The 25,265-nt window shown below is 36.0% G+C and overlaps 1 protein-coding gene across 3 annotated transcripts in view; it reads left to right on the top strand.

Annotated features, from left to right (window-relative positions):
- Positions 1-856: 856 nt before the first annotated feature.
- Positions 857-25,265, top strand: part of LOC148945043 (uncharacterized) — a 45,504-nt gene continuing 21,095 nt past the window's right edge. For 2 of the 3 annotated variants that reach the window (XM_089098861.1, XM_089098862.1), the window contains exons 1-2: positions 8,222-8,595; positions 10,715-10,824. In XM_089098861.1, the coding sequence (XP_088954987.1) occupies positions 8,256-8,595; positions 10,715-10,824 (450 nt within the window). In that variant the 5' untranslated portion in view covers positions 8,222-8,255. Of the gene's footprint in view, positions 937-8,221; positions 8,596-10,714; positions 10,825-25,265 lie in introns of those variants that run through there. The other variant, XM_089098863.1, reaches the window with a different exon arrangement.

Consider the following 25,265-nt stretch of genomic DNA (forward strand, 5'->3'; position numbering starts at 1 on the left):
GTGTCCCGATGGCACTAGTCAACGTAGCACTATTCCGCTGCAATCGTAGACGCTTTTTCTGTTTCGTAAAGACTGCGCCAAGGGTATGCGGTAAGGTTACAATTATCACAAGTTTTCAGCATATCAACACAATTATCTTCTGCCTTTTGTCGTTCACTTGGGCGATTGGAACAGTTTGCAACATTCCGCAATACTTTCTTTGTTTCTATTAGCGCTTCATTGCTGATGAATTATGCGCTAGCCCTCTCACAATCAGCATACACATTGCCAGCAGCCCGGGTATGGAACAAAAAGTAAAGAACCAGAAACCATGGGAGTTGCTGGCTCTTCATTGTCCACACAATTAATCACACCACTGCCTCAGGGAAACGAGTCGTATATATGTATATATATCTTCTGTGTTTATATATATATATATATATATATATATATATATATATATATATATATATATATATATATATATATATATATATATATATATATATATATATATTTATACATATATAAATAAGGGCTTAAACTTATTAGGCCCTTATTTCAAAACGTTATTGGGATGTTTATGAAAAAGATGATTAGGAGATATCTTCCTGGAATTTGAATAAAAAAGGGGAAAAAAAGCTATGCAATAGTACTTAAAAAAAGAAATGATCACTTAAGTGGAAGAGAGAAAGTCTAGATTTCTCGAATTTTTGCTCAATATTCAAGTAATGAATAGTCTTATTTCAAGTATTTTTGTTCTTTGTGTGCGTGTGTGCAATTTTGCTGAAAAGGGGAATATGTGGGATTGGCTGTAAACACCGTCACAATCGAAAAATGTCTTTAGGTGAATCTTCAGATGTAGAGGAAGAGAACCCAAGTAAAGGAGAGGAAGAGCCTTCAAATTTAGAAAAGAATGGAGAAGCAGGAAATCTGGATAAGCAAGAAGTAGAAAAGGTAGAAAGTCAAACTTTCTACAATGAAACTTTAGACCCCAACTTTAAACCTTTTTATTTTCTGGCCGATCTGGCGTACCGAAATCTTGACAGGTTGGTAGCATTTAGAGTAAATATAATTGCTGAAACCCCTTCCTTAGACAACTTATGTAAAAAAAAAAAAATCGTGAATACCACAGATATGCTTAAATTTTTGCTAATAGTAGTAAATTGTTTTTTTTTTTTCACGATTGAAATGCTGTAAAAAAATTGGAGGGCTATTATATTTTAAAAATTTGTATGGCTATTATAGCTTGTTTTTAATCAACTAATTTATTCTTTTTTTGTAAATATCTGACAGAAAATGACAAATCCTGTTAAGCCAAAACGACTAAGCAACGTGACTATGTGTGTTTTCTCTGTTATGTTTGCTTGAAAAAACAAAAACAAAAAAAACAATATTATTATAGAAATGGGCCTAGAAAGTTTCTCAAAAAATTAACGGAAGATCCATATCAAAGATGCAGATTCAGTGCTATAAATAAAGGGAAATCACAGATTGTCTTGTTGTCACATTCCGTCTTGTTTTGTGTTTGGAAAAGAAAAGTGCATTTTTATACTAGCAATCTTAGTATTGTTCGAGAAGTGGGTGGGGAATAAGTATCCGCATAAGAAAATGCATATTAACGAATAAAATATACTTAAAAATCACAGAAAAGATAAAATATATGGCGGATCCAAATTGTATGCAAAAATAAAAATTAAGGCAAATTACAAATGATATGAAATCAATGCTGAATATGAATAATTGAAAATTAAGTCATCCCAGTTATATGATATAGATGTTTGCTTTCAAAAGTTAGATGAAAAACGCCATCACAAAATTGTTGTAAAGGAACAAAAGAATTATTCATTTTTCAAAACCATGAATGCAGAAGAAAAATGTCAAGTATCAGAATTCATTTTTCGCTATTTTAAATTTGTTGTTTTATACTAATGAACCTGTGAGGGATGGATCCTCATCCCAAATAAGGCCCTGGGAAGCTGTTTTAAAGATTAAATAGCCTTTTCAGGTTTAAATAATTTTACAAATAAAATCAGTAACACAGTATTTTTCTCAAATTAAATACACCCAGCACATCAACATCAATAAATGTCTGATTTCTTAGTTGCCTCTTTTTTGTAATACTGGGAGGGACATTTTTTGCTGACATTCTGTTGCTGTTTATTTATTCCAACGTTCTTAATTTTATCCTAGTTTATTTTAAGAGACCAGGAACCCTCTGCTAAATAAAGACCTATTTAATCGGGGTATTCATCATTCTCAGATTTGTCGTAATTGCTTCTCAGCTGATTAAACCAGTGTCGTATTTAATTGTCAGTCATTTTGAGAAAACTTGAATCCTCAAGCATCATTGCTCCAAGAAAAAAAAAACCAAAACATTCAATGCCATTCTGATTTCTTTCCTTCCTGTCCAAAATTATAAAATAATATTGAGATACTAAAAAGCAAGGTTAAAACTAGAGTTCTTCATCAAAACCCCCATGCCTTCCCAAGGCAAGAAAAAAATTTGCACTTTACTGAACAAAATATAAATGTTTTTACTTTTATAACTTTAATAAATCAAATAATTTCAACATTTTGATTACTAAATATCAGTATATGTATAATTGTATATTAAACTGACAATGCAAATTCATTTGTATTTTTTTTTCAGTTAAGGGCAAATTTTGTTCTGGCCTTGGGAAGGCATAGGGGTTTTGCGCCCAACTTATGTTAACTTCTGCTCGTTTTGAGTTTGACTCGGTTATTTATTGTAATTTCTGTTCGTTTTGGGCTTTATTTTATATCGATGCGGATTTGTGGTAGTTTCAAGCTTGGTAGATTATTTTATTATATTTTTGCTAATTTTTGGTTTAATGGAGTTCTTTACTTTTCTTTGAAAAACTTTTTTTGTGGAAAAAGTTTTTCTAATTGATTTCTCTTCGTTTTATATTGACATAGTCTTTTTCAGGGAAAAAGAAAATAATAGTTTAAATCTTTTTGTTTTTTTAAATCTTAATAGTTTCGCCTGCTATTTGTATGCTGGAGAAAAGTTTTCAGCAATTTTTTACAACATACACCCTTTGAAAAATCTAGACAAAAATAGTAGTGTTTAATTTAGTTTCATACCTCCTCTTGTTTACCTGAAATGCAAACCTTGGTTCCATTCGCAAAAAAATCTGTTTACTCTCTTTAATAGCTTGGATAGACTTGCACTATTTTGATTTGGTTAAATTTTAAGAGCAGAAATAGCCTCGAAAGTTTGAACATAATAACCTCAGTCGTTCTTGGGATACTGTTGAGAAACCTTATTGGGAATTAGCATTATCACAGTGCATTTTGATTTAATCTTAAGGCAACATTTAGTTTTTAACATATGTGCAAATGGGAGGGTGGGAGTGGAAGGGGGATTAGTTGCCCTCCAACCACTTTCGACTATTAAAAAGGGCACTAACCTTTGAATTTCCAATTGAATTAGCCTTTTTGAAGTTTCTACGACAATACCTTCTATAAAAACCTTATATGCGCCTAGGGCAGAGCTTAAAACCCTTGCCCTGAGAGTTCTGGGGGAGTATCCTTCTCGGAAACCTATTTTCTATATGGAAATCAACTAGCCTACGCTAAACAAAATGACTATCTCTAAATTTTGATTAAATGTGTTAGGGTGAATGATGAACGTGGGAGGGGGGGCTAGTTACTCTCCAATCAGTTTCGACTATGAAAAAGAGCACTAGCCCTTTGAATTTCCAATCAAATAAGCCCCTTTTGAAGTTTCTATGACAACGCCATCTATAAAAACCTTATATACCCCATGACATAACTCAAAACCCTTACCCTGAGGGTTGTTGGTTAGTGTCTTCCTCAAAAATATATTTTCTATCTGGAAATCAACTACGCTGAACAAAATGGCTATATCAAAATTGTGATTGCAAGTGTTTGAAGGAATGATGGGCTTGGGGGAGGGGCTTGTTTCCCTCCATCACTTCCGACTATTAAGAAGGGAACTAGCCCTTTGAATTTCCAATCGAATGAGCCTGTTTTGAAGTTTCTACGACAACACCTTCTAATAAATCCTTATATGCCCCAAGGGCATAACTTAAAACCCTTGCCCTGAGGGTTTGAGGGAGTGTCTTCTCGGCGAGTGTCCTGCTAAAAAACATATTTTCTATCTGGAAATCGACTAGCCTACGCTGAACAAAATGGCTATCTCAAAATCCTGATTGGATGTGTTTTGGGGGAATGATGGGCGTCGGGGGGCTAGTTACCCTCCAATCACTTTCAACTATTAAAAAGGGCACGTGCCCTTTGAATTTCCAATCGAATGAGCCTGTTTTGAAGTTTTTATGACAGCGCCTTCTTTAAAAACCTTATATGCCACCAGGGTGTAACTTAAAACCTTTGCCCTGAGGGTTGCGGGGGAGTGTCCTCCTCAAAAACATATTTTCTATCTGGAAATCAGCTACGCTGAACAAACTGACTAGCTCAAAATTTTGATATGTGTTTGGGGGAATAATGGGCGTGGGGGGGCTAGGTGCCCTCCAATCCCTTTCGACTTTTAAAAAGGGCACTAGCCCTTTGAATTTCCAATCGAATGAGCCTGTTTTGAAGTTTTTAAGACATCGCCTTCTATTAAAAACCTTATATGCCACCAGGGCGTAACTTAAAACCTTTGCCCTGAGGGTTGCGGGGGAGTGTCCTCCTCAAAAACATATTTTCTATCTGGAAATCAACTACGCTGAACAAAATGGCTATCTCACAATTTTGATTGGATGTATTTGGGGAAATGATGGGTGTGGGGGGGGGCTAGCTGCCCTCCAATCACTTTCGACTATTGAAAAGGGCAAACGCCCTTTGAATTTCCAATCAAATGAGCCTGTTTTGAAGTTTCTGCGACGTCAAAAGATAAAATCGACGTTTAATATGATAAAATAATATATGATAAAATGACGTTTAAGCGTCAATAAAATGATAAAATGACGTTTAAGCGTCAACAGATATTGGAGGGTAACCAACTCCCCCCCCCCCTAAACCCTATTTTCCCAAATACATCCAATAAAAGTTTTAAAATAGCTACTTTGTTAAAAATAGTTCAAAGATCATATAACAAAAATTCCGGTTTTGACACAACCCAGCAGGGCCCGGGAGCAGGCGTTGTAAGTTATGCCTTGGGGGCATATATTGGTCTTATGGAAGGGATGTTCGTATAAACTTCAAAGGGGATCATTTGATTAGAAATTGAAAGTTCTAGTTCACTTTTTAAGAGCCAAAAGAGATTGGAGGGCACCTATTCCCCCTCCACGCCCTTTTTTCCTCAAGCCCATCCGATAAGAACTTAGAGATAGCTTTTTTTTAATAGTTCAAAGACCATATAACGAAAACTCAGGGGTCAACACAGGGCCTGAGGGCAGGCGTTGTAATTTATGCCCTTGGGGAATATATGGTTCTTATTGAAGGGATGCTCGTAAAAACTTCAGAGATGGCTCATTTGATTGGAAATAGAAAGTTCTAGTTAAGTTTCTTCGAGTCAAAAGATATTGGAGGGCAACTAGCCCCCCTCACGCCCCTTTTTCCCCAAATTTATCCAATAAAAATATTTATGTATAAATATAAATTTAAATATAAATATATTTAAATATAAATATAATATATATATATATATATATATATATATATATATATATATATATATATATATATATATATATATATATATATATATATATATATATATATATATATATATATTCTAAAAAACGAAAGAAGATCAAAGGTTAAAAAAATCCGTAGTTATTTAAATATTCGTTCAATATGTCTGAATCACTTCTCATAGAAAGTTTGAAAACATGGGCCTAAATAGCTTTCGATGGGTTAAGTATCCCACTCTCTATAAGACTCCATTGGCCTACGCCGTAGTATATAATTTGCAACTTAGCGATACTCCATAGCCGTTGGTTTATTGGATAAACGATAAGTGATACCTGTTTTTTATGGACTGCAATTATGTTTAGGAGTAAATGGTATACTGAACGCCAATATGGCATCTGATATAAATAAGTACCCTTTAGTAGATATTGGAATTTTCTATTGATAAAATTTTGGCCCTGTTCAGGCTAAAATTACCGTTATACAGGCAACATCATGGAATATGGTGATTTTCTTTTGCTCGATCTTTTTTTTTTAATCAAAAAGGGTCCTATATATCTAAATGTTCATTCAAGTTTTGGATAACTGAGAGCTCTGACTATGGATGGTCACATGTATGACAATCCTTTTCTGGAAAAGTAAGAAATTTCATATTTTGTCGATAGGAACTCATGCAGGGGCATAATTTGCTATGGGGCAGGGATGGGAGGCAATCGACCCTTCCAAATCCTCCCCTACGAAACAAGAAGACGATGTGTATATGAATAAGAAAATGATAATTACTTTCGTTTAAATATCGGTAAAATGAAGCTCATGGCAGCACTTGTCCTCTTTCCCCTCCACCTGGGGAATTTCCTAATTGTGCTCATTAAGACCTTCTTTCCACTCTCCACAATTTACCGATTAGAATATGAATGTAATCTTTTATGTTTCACAGAGAAACTTTTCTGCAATAAGAGGGAGCTATCCCCCACAGCTTCCATCTTAGCCCAAAAATATTCCCAAGAATCAAGGGAGATTAGCGATTAATTCCTATTCCTCCTCCAAAGCTCCTCCTTTTTTTACCTGAAGCCCCCCTCCCGGAAACTAAGAAGACATTGAAAAAAATGTTAATGAAGATAAAAGGAGAAATAATCCGATTATATCTTTGTCAAGGCAGAGCTCCTGGAAGGATTTGACCCCTCTCCTGAGAAATTGCCTGGAGGCACTCATGATCTCTCTGCGTCTTCCCTTTTTTTGCTGAAAAGCATATGAATATAATATTTATGCTCCGCTGAAAAAATAGTTCGAAATAAGAAGAGAGCTTTCACCCTGCAAAAACCATGTTACAGGCTTAGTTAAAAACATTACCAGGAATGAAGGGATTTTGAGAAATTTTTGTACCTCCTATCCTCTCGAATCCTCCTACATTTATCTGAAGGCTAACGGTGAGTTTGAAAATTTGGGCATAAAAATATTCTACTAAGGCTCCAGGTAGACTGTCTCCTTCCTTCCGCCCTCCACCTGCAAAAAGATCCACCGGCCCTCCTTCCTAATAACTGATGTGCAAGTACCCATCACTGCGCATGATTTTATTAAGCCTTAAGTGAATCAACTTACTGAAACAAAGCTTCAAAATAAGTGTCTCTGTTAACGGTCTATTAATTTGTTTTGTATGAACTTGATGCATCTTTAGGAACGAATTCGCCCCGCGCGGTATTACTGCTTCTGAAACTGAGAAGCTTGGTATTTTAAATTCATTGGCTATATCAGAATTTCCAGTCAATAGCCTTTTCTCCCTCTTTGGAGCTAAGTTGCTGCTTTGTGTCAGAAAATGGCTGAAAATGTCACTTTGCTAAGGGACAGACTTATTTAAATCTTAAAACAGGGCAGTATACATTTTAATTTTTGTTGGAATAAGGCTGCCCCCGATTTTCTAGAACAATAGGTCTGGGAAAACCAAACAAACAAACAAACTCATATCTGGGATCATTCATCTAAGAAAAGACACAAAATTTCGTATTTCTGTAGATAACACGCTTCTCTTATATGCTGAGTCCCCTTTTCGAAAATGAGGTAAATTTGCTGATGCTCGTTACTTTAGGTGGATAGAAATTTTAATTTCTGTCCGAATAAGTCCTCCGGATTTTCAACAGCCATCTTCTATCTGAAAAAAGGAAATAAAATACAAACAAACGAACACGCATCCCTGACCATTCTTTTAAAGAAATATAAAAAATTCACGTTTTTGTTAGCAGTGGCTTGAAGACTTTATAATAGTGTTCTATTATATGTTGAATTTGATGTGGTAATTTTCATCAAGATCATTTGCTCTCTTGGGGGATGTTTTGCACCCTTTTTTGAAAATGATGTAAAGTTTCTCAGACTCGTTACTCGTGGTAGTTAATTTTAATTTAATGAATCTTTCATTTTTAGAATCGCTATAAAAACCTGATTTTTTGTTGTTGAATATATGTTTTGAAAATCCGTTTTGAAATTTTCGGTTACTATTAGCATGTGTCTTTCCCTACTCACAGATCGTTGTCAAGAACTGTTTGGTATAATTATTTATTATGTTATACTTAATATTGCAGTATACTCCCTCTTGGTTGCTTTAATAGCTAAAACAGTTGAAGAAATTTTTACTTGTTTTCTCATTTAGAGCCAGAATAAGGATGGATGGCGCTGTAGTGTGTGGAACTTTGACCTCATCGAGCAAAGTTCGTCCATCTCCACTTCCAGAAATGGCTCAGCCTAGAAATAAAACATCGTCGAGAGAAGTGCCTAGATTTGAAAAGTGCCATAGATTGCCAGAAATGGCTCAGCCTAGAAATAAAACATCGTCGAGAGAAGTGCCTAGATTTGAAAAGTGCCATAGATTGCCAGAAATGGCTCAGCCTAGAAATAAAACATCGTCGAGAGAAGTGCCTAGATTTGAAAAGTGCCATAGATTGCCAGAAATGGCTCAGCCTAGAAATAAAACATCGTCGAGAGAAGTGCCTATTGATGAATGCTGTAAGTTTTAATACTAGATTGCATTGATTTTAAACTTCTGTCTTAAGGCCATAATTTAGACCCCCTCCCCCAATTCTACATTTTTCATATTAATTGAGCTGTACCAAAGGAAAATTCTCTCTTAAATTGGTATGTTCATAAGTAAACTGAAATTAAGGGATGATAAACAGTTGAATGCTAAAAGTTTCATTTAGAACCGATTGGAAATTTTTGCAAAAATATGCCTAAACGCACAAGCTAAAACAAAATTAGTTGGATGCTGAATGTTTTCCTTTTAACCAACTGGAACAACTCAGCTAAAATGTACTTAAACGCCAAAGCAAAGCACAAACGACTCCTGAATATTTTTTCACTCAGAGGATTTATAAATTGCATTTATCAGCTAGTTTCCATTGACATTAAGGTTCTAGGACCACACACAATGAAAGAAAAATAAAGGTGAAAAAAGAAAAGAAAAGAGGTGGATGATTTTCAGCGAGTAAATGAGAATTCACTTGCTGAAAATTATACTCATTTGTTTGTTTTTTTCGTTCTATTTCTTTTTGTCTTGATTTTCCGTTCTTTTGGGTGACTTGTACTGTTGAGTAATTACCAGTATATATATCATTCTCCCTCTACATTTTAAAAAATACCGTTTTTGGTATATTCATTAAAACAATTCGGCAAAACAGAACAGAACTGCCCCCCCCCCCGTCCCATAGATTTGAAAAATAATTTTTTGTATCTTCATTAAAGAAATTGAGAAAAAAAATCCTTACCTCATTGTTTAGAAATCTTTGCTCTTGTGTTCCTAGCTCCTCTGACTCTTTGCTTCTAGAGATCCTTACTTTATTTATAGAAAATAGTGCGATATTGCTTATGTTCAATTAATTTATTGTGATTTGTGTGTAACTTTGTTTATCAATACTTGTACTTAGTTGTATTTGTATCAGAACACAGGCTCTTCAGCTCTCTCTGGCGCTATGATCTGACATACGTTTGAGAACCAAGCCGCTCCATCAATTTTGAGAGATATGGAAATCTCCGGTCAACGTTTGGACCATCTGCAACCGTGATGATGGAAGCCGTCAATTGGCTCTAGGTGCGTCTTACTGTGTTTACCCATGTCTTTACTTGCCCACCACGTTTCCTCTGTGTATGAGGGTTATCTTGTTCTCTTAGGTAATCATCAACTTTTCGACTAACATGGCCAAACCAGATTAGGCGGCGTTGTTTGGTCAGTGCTCTAGTGTCCTGATGGCACTAGTCAACGTAGCACTATTCCGCTGCAATCGTAGACGCTTTTTCTGTTTCGTAAAGACTGCGCCAAGGGTATGCGGTAAGGTTACAATTATCACAAGTTTTCAGCATATCAACACAATTATCTTCTGCCTTTTGTCGTTCACTTGGGCGATTGGAACAGTTTGCAACATTCCGCAATACTTTCTTTGTTTCTATTAGCGCTTCATTGCTGATGAATTATGCGCTAGCCCTCTCACAATCAGCATACACATTGCCTGCAGCCCGGTTATGGAACAAAAAGTAAAGAACCAGAAACCATGGGAGTTGCTGGCTCTTCATTGTCCACACAATTAATCACATCATTGCCTCAGGGAAACGAGTCGTATATATGTATATATATATCTTCTGTGTTTATATATATATATATATATATATATATATATATATATATATATATATATATATATATATATATATATATATATATATATATATATATATAATATATATATATATATATATATATATATATATATATATATATATATATATATATATATATATATATATACATATATAAATAAGGGCTTAAACTTATTAGGCCCTTATTTCAAAACGTTATTGGGATGTTTATGAAAAAGATGATTAGGAGATATCTTCCTGGAATTTGAATAAAAAAGGGAAAAAAAGCTATGCAATAGTACTAAAAAAAAGAAATGATCACTTAAGTGGAAGAGAGAAAGTCTAGATTTCTCGAATTTTTGCTCAATATTCAAGTAATGAATAGTCTTATTTCAAGTATTTTTGTTCTTTGTGTGGGTGTGTGCAATTTTGCTGAAAAGGGGAATATGTGGGATTGGCTGTAAACACCGTCTAAACAATCGAAAAATGTCTTTAGGTGAATCTTCAGATGTAGAGGAAGAGAACCCAAGTAAAGGAGAGGAAGAGCCTTCAAATTTAGAAAAGAATGGAGAAGCAGGAAATCTGGATAAGCAAGAAGTAGACAAGGTAGAAAGTCAAACTTTCTACAATGAAACTTTAGACCCCAACTCTAAACCTTTTTATTTTCTGGCCGATCTGGCGTACCGAAATCTTGACAGGTTGGTAGCATTTAGAGTAAATATAATTGCTGAAACCCCTTCCTTAGACGACTTATGTAAAAAAAAAAAAAATCGTGAATACCACAGATATGCTTAAATTTTTGCTAATAGTAGTAAATTGTTTTTTTTTTCAAGAGTGAAATGCTGTAAAAATATTGGAGGGCTATTATATTGTAAAAATTTGTAGGGCTATTATAACTTCTTTGTAGGGCTATTATTAAAACTTGGTTTTAATCAACTAACTTCTGCTGTTTTTCTCAATTTCTGACAGAAAATGCCAAATCCTGTTAAGCTAAAACGACTAAGCAACGTGACTATGTGGGTTTTCTCTGTTATGTTTGCTTGAAAAAACAAAACAAAAAAAAAAAATATTATTCTAGAAAGGGGCCTAGAAAGTTTCTCAAAAATTAACGGAAGATCCATATCAAAGATGCAGATTCAGTGCTATAAATAAAGGGAAATCATAGATTGTCTTGTTGTCACATTCCGTCTTGTTTTGTGTTTGGAAAAGAAAAGTGCATTTTTATACTAGCAATCTTAGTATTGTTCGAGAAGTGGGTGGGGAATAAGTATCCGCATAAGAAAATGCATATTAACGAATAAAATATACTTAAAAATCACAGAAAAGATAAAATATATGGCGGATCCAAATTTTATGCTAAAATAAAAATTAAGGCAAATTACAAATGATATGAAATCAAAGCTGAATATGAATAATTGAAAATTAAGTCATCCCAGTTATATGATATAGATGTTTGCTTTCAAAAGTTAGATGAAAAACGCCATCACAAAATTGTTGTAAAGGAACAAAAGAATTATTCATTTTTCAAAACCATGAATGCAGAAGAAAAATGTCAAGTATCAGAATTCATTTTTAGCTATTTTAAATTTGTTGTTTTATACTAATGAACCTGTGAGGGATGGATCCTCATCCCAAATAAGGCCCTGGGAAGCTGTTTTAAAGATTAAATAGCCTTTTCAGGTTTAAATAATTTTACAAATAAAATCAGTAACACAGTAATTTTCTCAAATTAAATACACCCAGCACATCAACATCAATAAATGTCTGATTTCTTAGTTGCCTCTTTTTTGTAATACTGGGAGGGACATTTTTTGCTGACAATCTGTTGCTATTTATTTATTCCAACGTTCTTAATTTTATCCTAGTTTATTTTAAGAGACCAGGAACACTCTGCTAAATAAAGACCTATTTAATCGGGGTATTCATCATTCTCACATATGTCGCAATTGCTTCTCAGCTGATTAAACCAGTGTCGTATTTAATTGTTAGTCATTTTGAGAAAACTTGAATCCTCAAGCATCATTGCTCCAAGAAAAAAAAACCCAAAACATTCAATGCCATTCCGATTTCTTTCCTTCCCGTCCAAAATCATAAAATAATATTGAGATACTAAAAAGCAAGGTTAAAACCAGAGTTCTTCATCAAAACCCCCATAACTTCCCAAGGCAAGAAAAAAATTTGCACTTTACTGAACAAAATATAAATGTTTTTACTTTTATAACTTTAATAAATCAAATAATTTCAACATTTTGATTACTAAATATCAGTATATGTATAATTGTATATTAAACTGACAATGCAAATTCATTTGTATTTTTTCAGTAAAGGGCAATTTTTATTCTGGCCTTGGGAAGGCATAGGGGTTTTGCGCCCAACGTATGTTAACTTCTGCTCGTTTTGAGTTTGACTCGGTTATTTATTGTAATTTCTGTTCGTTTTGGGCTTCATTTATTTATCGATGCTGGTTTGTGGTAGTTTCAAGCTTGGTAGATTATTTGATTTTATTTTTGCTCATTTTTTGTTTAACGGAGTTCTTTACTTTTCTTTGAAAATCTTTTTTTGTGCAAAAAGTTTTTTTAATTAATTTCTCTTCGTTTTATGTTGACATAGTCTTTTAAGGAGAAAAGAAAATAACACTTTAAATCTTTTCGTTTTTTGACACTTGTTTCGTTTTTTAATAGTTTGGCCTGCTATTTGTATTCTGAAGAAAAATTTTCAGCAATTTTTTACAACATTCACCATTTGAAAAATCTGGACACAAATAGTGCTGTTTAACTTAGTTTCATACCTCCTCTTGTTGACCTGAAATGGAAAACTTGATTCCATTCGCAAAAAAATCTGTTAACTCTCTTTGATAGCTTGGATACACTTGCACTATTTTGATTTGGTTAAATTTTAAGAGCAGAAGTAGCCTCGAAAGTTTGAACATAATAACCTCAGTTGTTCTTGGGATGCTGTTGAGAACCCTTATTGGGAATTAGCATTATCACAGTGCATTTTGATTTAATCTTAAGGCAACATTTAGTTTTTAACATATGTGCAAATGGGAGGGTGGGAGTGGAAGGGGGATTAGTTGCCCTCCAACCACTTTCGACTATTAAAAAGGGCATCAGCCCTTTCTATTTTCAATCAAATGAGCCCCTTTCGAAGTTCCCATGACAACTCCTTCGATACGAAGTGCCCTGGTCTAAACAGCAAACACAACAAAAAATATTACTAATCACTTTCGACTATTAAAAAGGGCACTAGCCTTTGAATTTCCAATCGAATTAGCCTTTTTTGAAGTTTCTACGACAACGCCTTCTATAAAAACCTTATATACGCCCAGGGCATAACTTAAAACCCCTTGCCCTGAGAGTTGTTGGGGAGTGTCCTTCTCAAAAATATATTTTCTATCTGGAAATCAACTAGCCTATGCTAAACAAAATGGCTATCTCAAAATTTTGATTAGATGTGTTTGGGTGAATGATGGACGTGGGAGGGGGGGGGGCTAGTTGCCCTCCAATCAGTTTCGACTATGAAAAAGAGCACTAGCCCTTTGAATTTCCAATCAAATAAGCCCCTTTTGAAGTTTCTATGACAACGCCATCTATAAAAACCTTATATACCCCATGACATAACTCAAAACCCTTGCCCTGAGGGTTGTTGGTTAGTGTCTTCCTCAAAAATATATTTTCTATCTGGAAATCAACTACGCTGAACAAAATGGCTATATCAAAATTGTGATTGCAAGTGTTTGAAGGAATGATGGGCTTGGGGGAGGGGCTTGTTTCCCTCAATCAATTTCGACTATTAAGAAGGGAACTAGCCCTTTGAATTTCCAATCGAATGAGCCTGTTTTGAAGTTTCTACGACAACACCTTCTAATAAATCCTTATATGCCCAAAGGGCATAACTTAAAACCTTTGCCCTGAGGGTTGGAGGGAGTGTCTTCTCGGCGAGTGTCCTGCTAAAAAACATATTTTCTATCTGGAAATCGACTAGCCTACGCTGAACAAAATGGCTATCTCAAAATTCTGATTGGATGTGTTTTGGGGGAATGAGGGGCGTCGGGGGGCTAGTTGCCCTCCAATCACTTTCACCTATTAAACAGGGCACGTGCCCTTTGAATTTCCAATTGAATGAGCCTGTTTTGAATTTTTTATGACAGCGCCTTCTATAAAAACCTTATATTCCACCAGGCTGTAGCTTAGAACCTTTGCCCTGAGGGTTGCGGGGGGAGTGTTCTCCTCAAAAACATATTTTCTATCTGGAAATCAGCTACGCTGAACAAAATGGCTATCTCAAAATTTTGTGGGAATGTGTTTGGGGGGATGATGGGTGTGGGTGGGGGCTAGTTGCCCTCCAATTCCTTTCGACTTTTAAAAAGGGCACTAGCCCTTTGAATTTCCAATCGAATGAGCCTGTTTTGAAGTTTTTAAGACATCGCCTTCTATAAAAAACCTTATATGCCACCAGGGCGTAACTTAAAACCCTTGCCCTGAGGGTCGTGGGGAAGTGTCCTCCTTAAAAACACATTTTCTATCTGGAAATCAACTACGCTGAACAAACTGGCTATCTCACAATTTTGATGGTATGTGTTTGGGGGACTGTTGGGTGTGGGGGGGGGGGCCTAGTTGCCCTCCAATCACTTTCGACTATTGAAAAGGGCAAACGCCCTTTGAATTTCCAATCAATTGAGCCTGTTTTGAAGTTTCTGCGACGTCAAAAGATAAAATCGACGTTTAATATGATAAAATAATATATGATAAAATGACGTTTAAGCGTCAATAAAATTATAAAATGACGTTTAAGCGTCAACAGATATTGGAGGGTAACCAACCCCCCCCCCCTAAACCCTATTTTCCCAAATACATCCAATAAAAGTTTTAAAATAGCTACTTTGTTAAAAATAGTTCAAAGATCATATAACAAAAATTCCGGTTTTGACACAACCCAGCAGGGCCCGGGAGCAGGCGTTGTAAGTTATGCCTTGGTGGTATATATTGGTCTTATGGAAGGGATGTTCGTATAAACTTCAAAGGGGATCATTTGATTAGAAATTGAAAGTTCTAGTTCACTTTTTAAGAGCCGAAAGAGATTGGAGGGCACCTATTCCCCCTCCACGCCCTTTTTTCCTCAAGCCCATCCGATAAGAACTTAGAGATAGCTTTTTTTTTAATAGTTCAAAGACCATATAACGAAAACTCAGGGGTCAACACAGGGCCTGAGGGCAGGCGTTGTAAGTTATGCCCTTGGGAAATATATGGTTCTTATTGAAAGGATGCTCGTAAAAAATTCAGAGATGGCTCATTTGATTGGAAATTGAAAGTTCTAGTTAAGTTTTTTCGAGTCAAAAGATATTGGAGGGCAACTAGCCCCCCCCACGCCCCTTTTTCTCCAAATGTATCCAATAAAAATTTTGAGATAGGTATTAAGTTAAAAATTTGTAAAAAGTCAGATAAAAAAAAAACTCCGGTGTCGTTACAACCCCCCAGGGCCCGGGGGCAGGACTTGTAAGTCATGCCCTAGGGCATATATTGTTCGTATGAAAGAGATGCTTGTATAAACTTCAGAGAGGGCTCATTTGATTGGATATTGAAAATTCGAGCTCACTTTTTAATAGTCAAAAGAGATCCAAAGGCAGCTATCCCCCAACCCATCTGATGAAAATTTTGAGATATCAAAATTAGTTCAAAATAAAGTTCAGTTAAAAATAGTTCAAAGGTCGGGTAAGAGAAAATCCGGTGTCAATAGAACCCCCCAGGGCACAGGGGAAGGCGTTCTAAGTTATGCCCTAACGTCATTCATGATTTTTATGAAAGGGATGCTCGTATAAACTTCATAGAGGGATCATTTGATTGGAAATTGAAAGTTCTAGTTCACTTTTTAAGAGTCAAGATAGTTAAACTAGCCCCCCTCTTCGCTCTGTTTTCCCCAAACCCGTCCCCCACAAATTTTGAGATAGCCAGTGTTCTGGAATTTTTTTTTTTAATTAGATAACAAAAAAACCCCCCAGAACCCGCGGGATAGGTGTTGTAAGTGTTGTCCTGGGGTCGTATATTGTTCTTATGAAAGGGATGCTCGTATAAACTTCAGAGGGAGCTCATTTGATCGTAAATTGAAAGTTCTAGTTCAATTTTTAAGAGCCAAAAGATATCCGAGGGTAACTAGCCCCCCCCCCCCCACACACCCACACACAAACACTCTTTTTTCCCTAAGCCCATCCGATAAAATTTTTAGAATAGCCATTTCATTAAAAATAGTTCAAAGGTAAGATAAGAAATATTCCTTTGTCGTCGGAACCCGCCAGGGCTCGGAGGCAGGCGTTATGAGTTATCTTCTACGGGCATATAAAGTTCTTATGAAAGGTATGCTCGTATAAACTTCGGAGAAGGCTCATTTGATTTGAAATTGAAAGTTCTTGTTCACTTTTTGCGAGTCAAAATAGATCGGAGGGCAACTAGCCCCCCCACCCCCCTCCTCCACCCCCTAAATGTATCAGATAAAAATTTTGAGGTAGACATTTTGTTAAAAATAGTTTAAAATTCTTATAACAAAAACTCCGGTGTCAACACAGCCCCCCAGGGCCCGGGGGTAGGCGTTGTAAGTTATGCCCTGGGGGTATATATGGTTGTTATGGAAGGGACGCTTGTATAAACTTCCTAGAGGGCACATTTGATTGGAAGTTGAAAGTTGCAATTCACTTTTTAAGAGTAAAAAATGAATGGAGGGCAGCTAGCCTCTCCCCACACTCCATTTATTTTTTTCCCAGTGGTACTCCATATAGAAGATTTCGTCGTAGAAACTTCAAAGGGGGCTCATTTGATTGAAAATCGAGAGTACTAGTATCCTTTTTAAGAGTCAAAAGTCCCTTTTCCCCAAATAAATCTGATAAAAAATTTGAGGTAGCCATTTTGTTAAAAATAGTTGAAAGATCATATAACAAAAACACCTTTACGTATGGTCACTTCGTTAAAAATAGTTCAGAGATCAGATAAGGAAAACTCCTGTGTCAACACACACACCCCTCCCCCCAGGGCCGGGGACGGCGTCGTAAATATTGCTCTGGATACATATATGGTTCTTATGGAAGGTCTGCTCGTATTAACTTTAGAGAGGGTTCATTTGAATGGACATTAAAAGTTGTAGTTCATTTTCTCAGAGTGAAAAAGATCAGAGGGCAACAACCCCCTCCCGTCCTCATCACCTTTGGGAGTATCAGATGGATAAACCCATCCGATAAAAATTTCAGGTGACTATTTTGTTAAAAATAGTTCAACCATCAGATATTAAAACTCCAGGGTCGACACAACCCCCAAGGGCCCAGGGATAGGCGTCATAAGTTATGCTCTGGGGATATATATGGTTCTTATATAACGGATACTCGTATAAACTTCAGAGAAAACTCATTTGATTGATAATAGAAAGTTCTAGTTCACTTTTAAAGAATCAAAGGAGACCGAAGCTTAATCTAGTTCCCCCCACGCCCTTTATCCCCAAACCCATCTGATAAAAATTTTGAGATAGCAATTTTGTTAAAAATAGTTCAAACACCCGATAATAAAAACTCCGAGGTTGACACAAGCCCATTTTTTTCACTTTGATATTGTTACTTTGATATCAGCTTTGATACATTGATGAATATTTGATTTTTTTTAAAGTTTGATTTTGAATTTTTAAAAGCTTGAATTTTTTTGCTATCCAAAACGAACAGACATTAATTAAAAAAACTTTCCGAAAAATAAGTTTTTCAAAGAAAACTAAAGGCTATTTTAAACTTAAGCTCAGCAGATACAAATGCCTTTTAAAATTCAAACTCAAAACGACCAGAAATTATTATTAAAGAATAAATGAAACCCAAAATGAGCAGAAATTAAATAAGTAATCATAGCAAAAACATACAGCAAGTAATAATATAAATGAATAAATAGATCTTAAAGCGAGTAATGCTTAGATTGAATATGAATATCAAGCTTAAAATGAAAAAAAATATTTTCCTATAGAATTATAAATGAAACTTAAAGCGAACATAAAATAAATAAACAATCAATGCAAACATACATACAATAGATATTATTGTAAATTAATAAATAAATCTTAAAACGAGTCAAACTTAAATTGAATATGCAAATCAAGCTTGAAACGACAAAAATTACCACAAACAAGAGTTTGGGTATCACCTCCTTCTTTCACTGTAAAAGTCTAAAACCTACTGCGTCATTGGCGCTTTGCTGAAAACCAATTTTTGGACAAATGTTTTCTTTGTCATGAAAACAAATGATTCAAATGATTTGTATCTGCTGAGCTTAAGTTTAACATGGCCTTTACTTTTCTTTAAAAAATTTATTTTTCGGAAAGTTTTTTTTCATTAATCTTGATAAACATGCACTTTTTGACAACCAGCATTCTTCATCATGTAATCGCAATCGTTGGAAGTCTTCCTCATTTTCATCGTACAATTGTCCAAATAAAAGCGTATTCAGTGCACTCCTTATACCCTCCCCGGCCCTGACAATTTCTTCATAGATGATTCTTCCCTGATGTAAATTGAGTGGCCAAAAGAAAATTGGGACAAATAAAAGGAACAAAAAAAAATGTATAATTGTACCTCAGCTATTATGAAGTAATAGCAGTGGGTCTTTGTTAAAGGGGGGGGGGGAAGGGGTGGCCGATGCCTAAAAGAGCACATTTAAAAGCTAGAACTGAAATACCAAACCTCCACGAGCTTTCAGATATGCGTCGTCTACATAGGATGATGCTTCCCTTCTTATTTAAAAATAATTTTTCTAACATTTATTCGTAAATTTCAATTAACAAAACTAAATTGCTTCAGATTTCATAAAAATTATATTTAATGATGGGTGAATGCACATAAGCTAATATGAATAAGGGGTGGTGGATCATTTTTAAGGTGGGGAAGGCAGATGCCTTAAAGAGTATATTTTAAAGCCAAACATCCTAACGATAATTGAACCTTTAGTTAAGTACCAAATTAATTATATGGAACTGAGAGGGGTGTAGAAATTGATCTACGTCTTTATTGTAAAAGTAAACAGAAGCAATAAACTTCTAAATGAGTAGAATTTACACCGTATAGAAGGGGGACTGCGCCCTCGAAGTCGTAAAAGTTCGCAGGATGCTCATTCGATCGGATATTGAGAGCTCTAGCGCATTTTAAAAAATTGAAAAGTGATCGGAGAGAAACCATCAACAGTCCTAGAACCTTTTTCGATATATTGTCCTTTGTAACCCATTAAGACATCCGATCCAAATTGTAAAATTCCTATATTGTTCAGAATAGTGTAGAATATCAATAAATTGATATGAATCATTGATATGAAATTGATATGAACACTTTTGAATAATCTCAGCACTGGAATAAATTCTGAGCCTGGGTCTTTGCTTATGTTTCGTGTAAGTTGAGGCTATTTAGATAAGTTCCAGATATCTAACATGACAGAAGATGAAAAGAATTGATTGGTTTTTAGTCATCAAATAATTCCCATCATCAGCGTTAGAATGATAGGACATTGTTAGCTAAGAAATACCAACTATGAAAGGCAGACAAGTGAATTTCTTGGAATGGTATTCTTGCATAAATAGATTGTTTCAATATAAACAATATAAATACCTTCATAATACGTGACATTTGAAAAAAGAAATATATAGTTAGTTATTATGTTCGTCTGCATATAATTATTAAGTTATCTTCGTCTTTTAATTGCAATTGTGACAGTCATATCATGCATAGGAAAAATGCTTTCTTTTCTTTTTCAGCTAGGACTTACAAGACAACCGGTGGGCTCTCTCTGTCCCCATCTTTCAAATTATCCTTCTCCTGTTCTGTCTTCTTACTGGTGTTATCATAGATACCATTGTTAGTCGCATCTTCTATTTTTGTCGATTCTGCATTAGATGTTTGAATCTCATTATCAGGTTCAACATTAGGGGAGCGAAATCCGAGTAGAAGTGGGTAGCTCAAAATACAAGAAGGAATTTTCTTCAATTTTGCAATAGCTACATAACCGGATTGACAATGATCTATTGAAACCAAATGCACATTTTCTTCGTCAATGAATTCAATAATTTTAGCCCTGTAAAATGGACCTCCTTCACCAAAGGCAGCTGCAACTAAATCTCTAGTCTTTGGCTTTTCTTTTAATTTCTCAAGATCCTTCTTTAAAACTCCCCTAATAATCGTTTTTCAATTTCAAAACGTTGACGAAAATCCAACTCTTCTTGTACTTCATTAGCCATTGCTCTGAGAGCAATTAAAGACCGATTAAAAACTTCAGCACGATAGCACGATAGGTCAAAATGATTGTAATCAATACTGAACAATGCCGCAACTTGATCGCCAGGTTGTGGATCCATTAACAAATCATGATTACGTTCCAATTCCTTGGTGATTTTATGAATTTGTGTTTCAAACTGAGGAAGAGTGGTTGCAGTTGAGTGGTGCTGATTCTTTTTCTCCGCCTGAGGTGGTATATTACGTATGCATTTTGGCATTTCTCGTAAATCTTTAATATCTGTTTGATAATAAAGGCCCAAGTACATCAGGTATACAGTCACGGAATTTTTGACAAAACAGGCAATTTCAGCTCGATAGTAAAGACAATCAACACTGAACAATACCGCAACTTGATCGCCAGGTTGTGGATCCATTAACAAATCATGATCACCTGCCAATTCCTTGGTGATTTTATGAATTGGTGTTTCAAACTGAGGAGGAATGGTTGCATCAAAGCTTGGAAGTTGGACAACAGGAGTTGCTATAAAAGAAAATGAAAACAGAATTCATTTTACCGAAAACAGATGTGATGGGGGCTAGTTACCATTGAATCTCTTTTGACTTAAAAAGGTAACTAAAACTTTCAATTGTCAATTAAATGAACCCTCTCTGAAGTTTTTATGAGCACCTTTTCCATACGAACCATATATGCCCCCAGGGAATAACTTACAATGCCTGCCCCTGTGCCCTGGGGGGTTGTGTTGACACCAGAGTTTTTGTTATCTGACCTTTGAACTATTTTTATCAAAATAGCTATCTTAAACTATTTTCAGATTTTCAACTATTTTAAGAAAAATGGCTATCTCAAAGTTCTTATGGGATTGGTTTGAGAAAAATAGGGCATGGAGGGGGGGCTAGTTGCCCTCTGATCTCTTTTGACTCTTAAAAAGTGAACTAGACTTTCAATTCACAATCAAATGAGCCCTTTCCAAAGTTAATACAAGTTTCCCATCCATAAGAACCATATATGCCCCCCAGAGCATAACTTGCAATGTTTGCCCCTGGGCCCTTGGGGGTTGTGTTGACACAGGAGTTTTCTTATCTGACCTTTGAACCATTTTTTTTAGCAAAATGGCTATCTTGAAATGTTTGTTTAATGGGTTTAGGGAAAAAAGGGTGTGATGGGGGCTAGTTGCCATTGGATCTCTTTTACTTAAAAAGGGAACTAGAACTTTCAATTTCCAATCAAATGAGCCCTCTCTGAACTTTATAGAAGAGATATACACACATCCCTTTCATAAGAACCATATATGCCCCCAGGATGTGATAACTTAAAGTGCCTGCCCTTGGGCCCTTGGGGATTATGTTGACACTAGAGTTTTGTTATTTAATTTTGAACTATTTTTAAAAAAAAGAGCTATCAAAAAATTTGTATCAGATGGGTTCAAGGAAAAAAGTGAGTAGGGGCCTAGTTCCTCTCTGATCTCTTTTGACTCTTAAAAAGTGAATTAGAACTTTCAGTTTCCAATGAAATGAGCCTTCTATGAAATTAATACAAGCGTCCCTTCTATAAGAACCATATATGCCCCCAGAGCATTATTTAGAATGCCTGCCCCCAGGCCCTGGGGGTTGTATTGACACCACAGTTTTTCTTATCTGACTTTTGAACTATTTTTAACAAAATGGCTATCTCAAAATTTTCATTGGATGGGTTTGGGGCAAAAAGGGCTAGGGGAGAGGGGCTAGTTACCCTTGGATCTCTTTTGACTCTTAAAAAGTGAACTAGAACTTTCAATTGCTAATCAGATGAGCCCTCTGAAGTTTATACAAGCATCCCTTCCATAAGAACCATATATGCCCCCAGGGTATAACTTATAATGCCTGCCCCTGGACCCTGGGGGGGGGGGGTGTTGACTCCAGAGTTTTTATTATATGATTTATATTCTATTTAAAAAAAAGGCTGTCTCAAAGTTTTTATTTGACGGGTTTGAGGAAAAAAAGGTGTGGAGGGGGTGGGGGACTATTAGCCCTCTGATCTTTTTTACTCTTAAAAAGTGAACTGTAACTTTCAATTTCCAATCAAATGAACCCTCTCTGAAGTTTATACAAGCATCCCTTCCATAATAAGCATATATGCCCCCAGGGTATAACTTACAATGCCTGCCCTGGGCCCTGCAGGATTGTGTCAACGCTAGTTTTTGTGTCTACCATAGGGTGTGGATTTGGGGAGGGTCTAGTTGCGTAAAATAGGAGGTGGGGAGGGATGGGTTTGAGTAAAATAGGGCGTGGAGGTGGGGAGGGCCTAGTGTGCGCGGGGGGGGGTAGTTGCCCTCTAATCTCTTTTGACTCTTAAAAGGTGAACTATAACTTTTAATTTCCAATCAAATGAGTTCTCTCTGAAGTTTATACAAGCATCCCTTTCAGAAGAACTATATATGCCACCAGGGCATAACTTACAACACCTACCCCTGGGCCTGGGGGGTTGTGTTGACACTGGAATTTTTGTTATATGATTTTTGAACTATTTTTAAGAGAATGGCTATCTCAAAGTTCTTATTGGATAGATTTGAGAGAAAAAGGGCATAAAGAGGGGGGGGGGGTAGTTGCCCTCGGATCTCTTTTGACTCTTAAAAAGTGAACTATAACTTTCAATTTCCAATCAAATGAGCCCTCTCTGAAATTTATACAAGCATCCCTTTCATAAGAATCATTTATGCCATTTATGCCAAAAAAGGCTGTCTCAAAGTTCTTATTTGATGGGTTTGAGGAAAAAAAAGGTGTGGAGGGGGTGGGAGACTATTGGCCTTCTGATCTTCTTTGACTCTTAAAAAGTGAACTGTAACTTTCAATTTCCAATCAAATGAGCCCTCTCTGAAGTTTATACAAGCATCCCTTCCATAGTAACCATATATGCCCCCAGGGCATAAGTTGCAATGCCTGCCCTGGGCCCTGCAGGATTGTGTCAACCCGAGAGTTTTTGTGTCAACCATAGGGTGTGGATGTGGGGAGGGTCTAGTTGCGTAAAATAGGAGGTGGGGAGGGATGGTTTTGAGTAAAATAGGGCGTGGAGGTGGGGAGGGCCTAGTGTGAGAGGGGGGGGGGGTAGTTGCCCTCTAATCTCTTTTGACTCTTAAAATGTGAACTAGAACTTTTAATTTCCAATCAAATCAGTTCTCTCTGAAGTTTATACAAGCATCCCTTTCAGAAGAACTATATATGCCACCAGGGCATAACCTACAACACCTACCCCTTGGCCTGGGGGGTTGTGTTGACACTGGAATTTTTGTTATATGATTTTTGAACTATTTTTAAGAGAATGGCTATCTCAAAGTTCTTATTGGATAGGTTTGAGAGAAAAAGGGCATAGAGGGGGGGGGTAGTTGTCCTCTTATCTCTTTTGACTCTTAAAAAGTGAACTATAACTTTCAATTTCCAATCAAATGAGACCTCTCTGAAGTTTTTGGCTAGTTGCCCTCTGATCACTTTTGACTCTTAAAAAGGGGAATATAACTTCCAATTTCCATTCAAGTGAGCCCCTTCCAAAGTTTATGCAACAACTCTTTCCATGTGAAATGCCTCTGGGGAAGAAAAATTCTCCTGGACTTGGATTATGCTGATGATTTAAGCATCCTAGATGAAAGTGTGAGCAAAATGAATGAAGTTTTAGAGGTTTTGCGAGTTCAGGGGGCTAGAATTGGTTTGAAAATTAATGTTAGGAAGACTAAGTCACTAAGGCTGAGAATGACTGAAGAAGAAAAGTTGATGTTAATTAGTGATACGATTGACGAGATTGATAGATTCGTTGAAATTGGAACTATTTTTATTAAAGTTGGTGGGAGCTGTGAAAATGTTAGATATAGAATAACTAACGCTTAAAGTTTATTTTCACAGTTAAAAAAAGTTTAGAAGAATAGGAAGATAAGTCTGCAAACCAAGATTAGAATATTAGAAGCTACAGTGATGACAGTGGTCAAATATGGCTCTGAAGCATGGACGCTCCAAAAAGCAGATGAAGATTTGCTAGATGTTTCCCAGAGAAATTGCTTAAGGATTGTTCTAGGTACCCGGCTGACTGACTATTTCAAGCAATAGGCTTTACAAAAAATGTGGTTCAATACCGCTCTCTAGGGCTATAATGAGAGAAAGGTTGAGGTGGCTAGGGCACGTTGTGCAGGTGAAGGATGAAAGATTGCTGAAGATTTTTCTTTTTGGCCAACCATCTAGGGCTAAACGGAAAGCAGGTCGTCCTCGTCTTGGGTGGGAGGACGTCATAAAGAAAGATTTAAAGGAAATGGGAACTTCGTGGGAGGGTGTAAAAAGGGAGGCTTTGAATAGATTGGGGTGGAGGAGGAGCGTGCGTAGCTGTGTTGGCCTCAGGCGGCTTGGTGCTTTGGTGAGTTGTTAGTAGTAGTAGTTATAAGAAATTTACCAAACAGAGTAATGATAGCCAACACACATGGTTAGGCCTCTGGTATAGATTTGGTGGTTTGTTCCCTCAGGAGAAAACTATAACATTCTGAAAAATACTTCCAAATTTTAAGATACTTATATTATTCCTTAAAGCATTTCACTCCCCCTCCCCTCCCTAATGGCTAAATATACAGCCTACCCTTAATTACTACCCTTAACCTGCTCTTTATGAATTTTCCTATTGCTTAATACTGTTGCTGCTTTGGCATTAAATTGGTAAAATCCTAGTTTAAGGAATTCTTGGTACTTGTGTATCATATAAAACACACTCAAGAAGTGAAGTTTGGTGAATGCTAATGAAATAAAACAAAATTATGATAAAAATATAATAGTTTAGAAAATTTAGGCTATATATTTGCAC

This window comes from Artemia sp. Qi Xiang Cuo, chromosome 13 (assembly GCF_049724085.1).
Source record: "Artemia sp. Qi Xiang Cuo chromosome 13, ASM4972408v1, whole genome shotgun sequence".
Classification (NCBI taxonomy): domain Eukaryota; kingdom Metazoa; phylum Arthropoda; class Branchiopoda; order Anostraca; family Artemiidae; genus Artemia; species Artemia sp. Qi Xiang Cuo.